This window comes from Ipomoea nil, unplaced genomic scaffold, assembly GCF_001879475.1.
Source record: "Ipomoea nil cultivar Tokyo-kokei standard unplaced genomic scaffold, Asagao_1.1 scaffold1596, whole genome shotgun sequence".
NCBI lineage: Eukaryota > Viridiplantae > Streptophyta > Magnoliopsida > Solanales > Convolvulaceae > Ipomoea > Ipomoea nil.
Genome location: NW_017618024.1, coordinates 1,617,637 through 1,625,835, shown reverse-complemented (window position 1 = coordinate 1,625,835; position 8,199 = coordinate 1,617,637). Strand labels below are relative to the sequence as shown.

Genomic DNA, 8,199 nt, shown 5'->3' with positions numbered 1-8,199 from the left:
CGAGCCCAGGTGTGAAATCCCATTGTATTCAAGGAGTCAAGGATTTGCTGGGAATTTCGAGTAGATGTCGACATTTCCGATGTTGGTGGAAAACGGTTAAGGAGCCTCCCCTCCATAGGAACCAGCTTAGCACGATCGCTTGAAGAAATCAAACCTTTATTTTGGTCCAACTCGATTGGAAATGGTCAATGCAAGGATCTTACTTCGAAGCAATCGTATAGTTGTTCATGATGTTTTATTTCATTTCTTAAAAGGGACCGTTATTTCCTCCATCAATATAAAAAGGATCTTGCCATTTATTTTTTTTTGGTCTTTATTGATTTATAGATTTTTCAGATAAAGAGTGGGAACATAAACGGAGACATTAGACGCCAGCTTAGACCAGTCTGACGGCTGTCCGAATTGGAAGCTTTCGAGACGCAACTCGTATGCCCGGAGACCAAACTCTGGCCGGCTTCCGCTTCTTGCAAAAAAAAAATGAAGAAAGACTTGTGGGAAGCTTGGTCACGGTGTCTGAACCTCCTCGCTCAGTTCCAGTCTCTCCGGCAAGGCGACAGCACCCCGGTGAGTACCTCGACCGAGCGCAACTCTTGGTGGAGGATCTAACGTTGGCCAGCCGCCCATTCTCGTTAGATGAACAAAATTTGTACGTGTTCCGCAGCCTCCGCCAAGAGTTTCGCGCCATGGCATCCTCCCTTGCGACAGTTGGAACACTGGTGTCCATCCCTCAGTTCTCGGATTTCCTCCAAGCACAGGAGTTCATATGGGCAGACGAGTTCGCTCCTGTTGGTGGCTCCCATACGACGATGACAGCCGGCCGAGGTTGCAGACAGAACCACGAGTCCGGAGGTGGCGGTGGCTTCGGTCAGGGCAGAGGACGTGCTAGTGGACGTGGACGCGGCGGCTAGGGCAGAGGACGCGGCGGTGGTGTTCCCCGCTACCAGATTTGCAGATCGCACGGCCATACGGCAGCCGACTACCACAAGCGCTATTCCGGCCATCCGCCGCCGCAGGCCCATGCGGTAGTTCCCGGCGAGGAGGTGGCAACCACGGCGGATGCGTGGTTCCCGAACACCGGGGCGTCATCCCATGCCACGCCGGATCCGGCGATGATGGCTCATTCTGAATCCTACACCGGCGGTGATGTGTTGCGCGTGGGCAACTGGTTAGGTTTGGGAATTTCCAGTATTGGTCATGCGTCGTTGTATTCTATGTCTAGACCGCTCCGTTTATCTAATATTTTGCACGTACCTGATCTTTCAATTCCCCTATTATCTGTTAATCGTTTTACTGCCGATAACAACGTATTCTTTGAATTTCACCGTGATTATTTTGTTGTGAAGGATTGTCAAACCAAAGCAGTGCTCCTTAAGGGTCCTAGCACGGGGGGATTGTACAAGCTGTCATTGTCTCGGTCACATGTTGCGTACATAAGTGCTCGTGCGTCGTCGGATATTTGGCATCGTAGGCTTGGCCACCCTCATGCGCGAGTACAGAACCGTGTTTTACAGAATTGTCCGGTGACTCCACAAAAATCAAGTTCGTCTTTGTAACACCCCCCAAAACATGCTATACAAAAAGCCTTAACACATGCAGATATCACAACAAACACTAGCACAGCGGAAGATAAAAAGGTAACTGGTTAGACATAAATCCAAGACATGGGGTGTTATGCCACGTTTACCAACAACGATAAACGCTACGGCCAAATCTGCATGGTATACAACTATCCCAAAACTCGCAAGTCTAAAACTAAACCGGCTCACAGGCCGTAAGACAAACGAAAGGAGCTACACTATCGGGCACTAGACATCGCGCTCGTCTAGACATCACCTGAAAGAACACAAATAAACATGGGACGACGCCCGGTCAGCGAATAATGCTGGTAACCCACCAATACATGTGAAATAACATACATAGGTAAGGTATAAATTGTAAAACCATTTTCGAAACGGAATACATATATGTAAGTGTAAAACCAAGAGTCAAAGCCAACATAAGACTCAACACTCTCAACAAACAACACGGGAACACATCCCAAGACCACAAGAACAACACGACTCACAAAAGAGTCAAGACATGATCTATCATCACTCAATAGATCAAAACCCGACAAGTACAACGCAAAAGAATAAGACTTACACAACCAGTAACACATGCCAAGGCAATACATGCCTTTGTGACTACACACGTCACAAGAGAAGAACTCACAACACCGGCTACAATAGCCCTCGTGACATCACCCATCACGAGTTGATATGCCTGCCTTATGCCCGGTTCCAACCTTATGGCTACCCCAACCTTGTTTCTTCTTTCCAACCATTACCCTCAGGACCCCTGTACTTCTTAGTCCAACCTTTTCCCTCCAAGACCGTCGTCCCCCACCAACGACCACCAACGAGACCACCAATTTCATAGTACACAAGGTACCGTACACACACACGGCGACACACGCCTTCCCAAGAAAAATACGTGAACCTGACACACAGGTCACAACTCCATAATCACGTCACGCCCACCACGAGGACCGCTGCAATACCTTGGTGACTAGTGTCCCATACAACTAATCGTGCAATCCAGGTAAAGCCACACATGCATCACACTTCAACAAGAATCAATAAACGGATCACAACGAAGATATGAAACATACTCAATCAAGGAACGGGTCACAGCCCACAACAACAACGATGAATAACACAAGTTATCATCAACCAGTCGGAAGGTACAAACAACACACACGCTAGCATTTAGACACCAAACTAGCATGCTTATCAAATGGGTAAACCAAACGTAGTTCCGAAGAACACACAAGACTCACCACGGTTCAACGAAACACAATGTTGAACGCTTAGCACGATTCAAGACACCAAAACCTACATGGATACCTACCACATAGTTCTAGACATACGAAACATCAAGAAGACACTCAAATAGTTCCATAAAAGAACATCGGGAAGTCAAAAGACCAAATACCGAGTCAAAAGAATCACGGGGAACAAATCCCATCACAACACCGAAGTGTTCCCCGCGGGTAGACCCATGGGTAGGCCCCTACCCGTGGTTCCGCCCGCGGGTACACTACCCACGAGGCCAATGTACCTGCGGGTGGGCGGCGGGTAGGGCTCTGCCCGTCGTTCCGCCCGCGGGTACATCCCTGTGTCCAAAATAATCCCTTCGGGGATTTTTAACTCCAAGCTCAAATTCAAGTCCAAAACATGCCAAATCTCACCCAATGCAACAAAATGACTTGAATCATAGGAAATGCCAAGCAATGGCACACAAGAACCCTAAACACAAGCTCTAGATATGCATTTTCACAAGACAAATGCATAAACACTCACATTTCATAGCAAAACACAAGTAGAATCCAAGAAATCACATATAGGTAAGCAAAATAGATTTTGTAGAGCATGGGTTACCTCTTGTAGACTAAAAGACTTCACTTTACACCTCAGCAAGCTCCTCACAAGGCTCACTTTCCAAACCCACTTCAAGAACAAACCAAAAGGTCATAAAGATCCCACCTTTAAGAAAAGACATCTAAGATGGAACCAAAAACACAAGATAGGCTTAGATCTTACCCTCCTAGATGCCCAAATAGGTGAAAGGTTGAATCTTGGAAGCAACTCTTGAAGTCTTGGCAAGGTCTCAACTTAGCTTGGAGGAAAAGCTACTCACCTTTCTAGAGAGAAGGTAGAGCTAAATTTTAGAAAGTGTAAGGGGTAGAATGAAGATGTCTACTAGGTTAGGTTACAATACTAACACTAGGTGAAAGGTCAAGAATGCCCTTACTAACATTAGAAAGTCTAAGGAACAAGGGAACTCTCTTCAAAGCTCAAGGTACAACTTGACTTTGGAGTTGACTAGCCAAATACTAGTCCTCAAGTATTAAATTTCAGGATTTTAGGAAATAATTCCTCAATTGAAATAGGATTAATTACTCAATTAATCCATGAATTGAATTTGGATTTTTGGGGTGTCACAGTCTCAGTTGTGTTCGTCGTGCCAGCTTGGGAAGTTGTCCTGTTTACCATTAGATAAGGTTATTTCTTCTAGTAATAATGTACTAGATTTATTGTACACGGACATTTGGGGCCCGGCACCCGTTATTTCTGCCGGAGGTTTTCGTTATTTTGTCTTGTTTGTGGACGACCATTCACGTTTTTGCTGGTTTTATCCCTTACGGTTAAAATCAGACATTTATAAAACTTTTAAGTCTTTTCGTGTGATGGTAGAACGCCAATTTTCGCGTCCTATCATGTCTATACAGTCCGATCTAGGGGGTGAATACCATTGTTTGCATACCATTTTCCAATCACTTGGTATTGTGCATAGGCAATCTTGTGCCTATAAACATGAGCAAAACGGTCGTGTTGAGCGCCGGAACAGACACATCGTCGAAACCGGTTTGGCTCTATTAGCTGAAAGTTCAGTTCCCTTGAAATATTGAGATTATGCGTTTGAGACTGCCACGTTTCTCATTAATTGTCTACCCTCTTCAACATTGAATTTTATCAGTCCCTATGAGTCTGTCTACCAAAAATCTCCACCATACAATTTCTCCCGTGTGTTTGGGTGCAGGTGTTATCCCTATCTACGGCCCTACAATGGCCATAAGATAGAATACCGCTTTGCACCCTGTGTCTTCCTAGGCTATCCTACGTCCTATAGGGGTTACCGATGCATGGACCCAATCACTGGAAAGACCTTTATCTGTAGGCATGTCCGGTTTGCTACAGGCCCACAAGACCAAGTGGCCACTCATGTTGTGCAACCACAAGTCCCATGGGCTGCTGGACCTATAATCCCGTATGAACCACCTACTCTGCCATTCAATGAGGTTCCTTTAGCGGTCCAGGAGTAACCGTTGGCTATCCAGAAAAACCTAAAACTGCCCCGGGAACACGACGTAGCTCCCGGGCTCAGCCACAGGACCGGGGCCACGTCTTGCGCCTACGCCACATGACACAAGGGACAGGCGAGTAGTTTTATGCTCTAACAACCTCTGTGGATCCCACTTGCTACACCTAGACGGTTGGACATCCCCAATGGCGTGACACCATGGATCAAGAATTCAACGCCCTTTTACACAATAACACATGGTGCCTCACCCCAGCCAAACCTGGTATGAATATCATTGGCTGCAAATAGGTGTATCGCACCAAGCGTAAGGCTGATGGGTCTGTTGAACGGTATAAAACACGTTTGGTTGCCAAATGGTTCAATCAGGTAGTCGGCGAGGACTTCTTTGATACTTTTAGTCCTGTAGTCAAACCGACTACAGTACGCATGTTGCTTTCTCTTGCAGTCTCGTAGGGATGGACTCTTCGCCAACTAGATGTCCATAATGCCTTCCTGAATGGGCACTTGTCTGAAACTGTCTTCATGCGACAGCTTCCGGGCTATGAAGACCCTGTTTACCCTGATTATGTGTATCGCCTCCAGCGATCTCTCTATGGTCTCAAACAGCCCCCCGGGCCTGGTTTAAACGGCTCCATGACTTCTTGCTGACTATGGGGTTCGCGGCATAAAAAACTGACTTTTCACACTTTCATTATAAGACTAATAACTCCAGGGTTTTTTTATTGGTATATGTCGATGATATAATCATGATGGGGAACGACCGCGAACTTCTCGCTAGTTTACTACGCCATCTCTCAACCACCTTCAAGATCCGTGATCTGGGAACCCCGATTTTTTTCCTTGGCATTGAAACAATCCCAGTAGAGGGTGGTCTCCTCCTCTCTCAACGCCGCTATATGGACGATATCTTAAACCAGGCCGGTATGACTGATTGTAAGCCGCTATCTACTCCTGCAACACTCACTCAGGCCACGTCTCTGCCGACTGAGCTCTTCAAGAATCCCACTCAGTATCGTCGGCTCGCCGGGGCCTTCCAGTATCTCACCATAACGCGGCCTGATATTTCATATGCAGTTAATCGGCTTTGTCAGTTTATGCATGCTCCAACCGATGAGCACTGGGGTTTCTTAAAAAGAGTCTTACGATATGTAAAGGGTACGTTGTCTCATGGTCTACGCATGTCTTCATCACCGTCTTTGGACATTCACGCCTATTCAGACTCTGACTGGGCAACCGTCGACAAGAAATCGACTAGTGGATAAGCGGTATTTCTCGGCTCAAATCTCATATCCTGGGTCTCCCGCAAGCAGCGTACCGTGGCACGCTCGTCTACTAAGGCCGAGTACAAGGGTCTGGCTGATGTTGCGGCAGAGGTTACGTGGGTTGTGTCGCTACTCCGAGAACTTGGCCTGCACTCTAGAGCCTTAGCCACGTTATGGTGTGATAATCTTGGCGCCACCTACATGTGTGCTAATCCAATTTTCCATGTCAGGACTAAGCACGTGGAAATCGACTATCACTTCGTCCGGGATAAGGTTGTCTTAGGAGACTTCCTGGTTAACTTTGTCTCTACAAAGGACCAGGTGGCTGACATCTTCACGAAGCCTCTTCCTTTCGCGCGGTTCACCACTTTACGGGACAAGCTCAATGTTATTTCGTCACCACCTTGTGCTTGAGGGGGGTGTGTTAGTCATATTATCCCTTGTTCATTTAATTGTAACATTATATTAGTGTGTAGATAGCTTTTGATTTAGTCTACAACTACTAGCTAATGTATAGGGATAGTTAGGCTAGTCTTTGGTATATATTGTATCTCTATAATCTCTGAGATTGACAATCAACGCAAAACATTTTCTCATCTTAGGTATATCTCTATTGAATACCATACTTCATTTGCTCCACATACATGCATCTATTGATAGACTCCACTTATAATCTAGAAGCATGTCAGTCGCCCTTATCTATCTAGAAACTCGCAGATCTATCAAAGCAGCTATCAACAAAAATCCAAAAACTTCAGAGAAACGTAGCAGAGTTTATGGCTTCCAAGAACAACCAGCATAACCTTTGGTTTCATGATATGCTTGACTGCGCAATTCATGGCATCTCGGCTCCATCTGTTTTGCCTTGCATCCACGATTGTAGTGATACTTTACGCCTTTGCTGTTTTAAATGGACTTGTTGTTAACTATTTTATTTTTTTTCTTTGATTTGACGATAATACCTATAAATTTAACACTCACTTAACAGAAAGACTAACGGAGGACTATTTGTGGTAAAAAATAAAGTCGAGGTATGTGTTTTGGTCGAATTGAAAGTTGAGGACTAAAAGGAGTACTACCCCAATAGTCAGAGGACCATTTGTGGTATTAACTCTGATTTTTTCTTTGATTTGACGATAATACCCTTAAATTTAACACTCACTTAACGGAAAGACTAACGGAGGACTATTTGTGGTCAAAAATGAAAATCGAGATATGTGTTTTAGTCAAATTGAAAGTTGAGTACTAAAAGGAGTACTACCCCAATAGTCAGAGGACCATTTGTGGTATTAACTCTTTTTATATTTAGGGGACATTTGGTTCACAAAATGTTATACTCTCTCTGTCTCAAATTGGTTGTTACATTTGCTTTTTGCACGCTTTTTAAGGAATTAAAATACGAGTAAATGATATGTGTTTTTCAATTACGCCCTTCACTTTTCTCACTTTTGGAAATAAAAGTAAAAAGAAAGCAAGCTTATAGAGTGTACAACAAGAGAACAAAGGCAGTTATGGAATCAATAAATGTGGTGATAGATGATCTTCCTAATGCAATAGAAAATGCACCCACATCCGATACAACCTCTGAGACAGTGTCTGAGCTACTAGAAAAGCCAGACGAATGTCGAGCTGACACAGAGTTTGATGGATCCAGAGATGAGTCCCCTAATGCTTGTGATGAAACCACCGTTCAATCAGACAGAAGTGAAAGGGATAAACCCACTCAAATCGAGAAGAATCATCTTTCTACCAACATCATTGGTGATCCTTCAGTTGGGATGCGGACTCGCAGCAAGGCAAGATGAAATCTGGTTGAGCTTGCAAGCTATGCATGTTGCACATCATAAATTATTATTATTATTGTTGTTGTTGTTGTTATTGTTATTGTTGCTGTTGTTGTTATTATTATTATCATTATCATCTTTGTTGGAGAAATGTACAAATGCTATATAGGATGATTGTATTTAACAAAATAGAAATTAGAGAAATGAAAAATTGAAAGAATGGAGAAATGAAAAAAGAAAACTGGAAAAATAGAGAAATGGAAAATTAAAAATGGAAATAAGAGAAATGG

General features: G+C 44.3%; 1 protein-coding gene across 1 annotated transcript; it reads left to right on the top strand.

Moving 5' to 3' along the window:
- Positions 1 to 5,612: 5,612 nt before the first annotated feature.
- On the top strand, positions 5,613 to 6,125 carry LOC109190939 (uncharacterized mitochondrial protein AtMg00810-like). Its single transcript, XM_019341539.1, has one exon. It carries the CDS (start codon positions 5,613 to 5,615, stop codon positions 6,123 to 6,125), a length of 513 nt encoding a protein of 170 aa, XP_019197084.1.
- Positions 6,126 to 8,199: the final 2,074 nt, after the last annotated feature.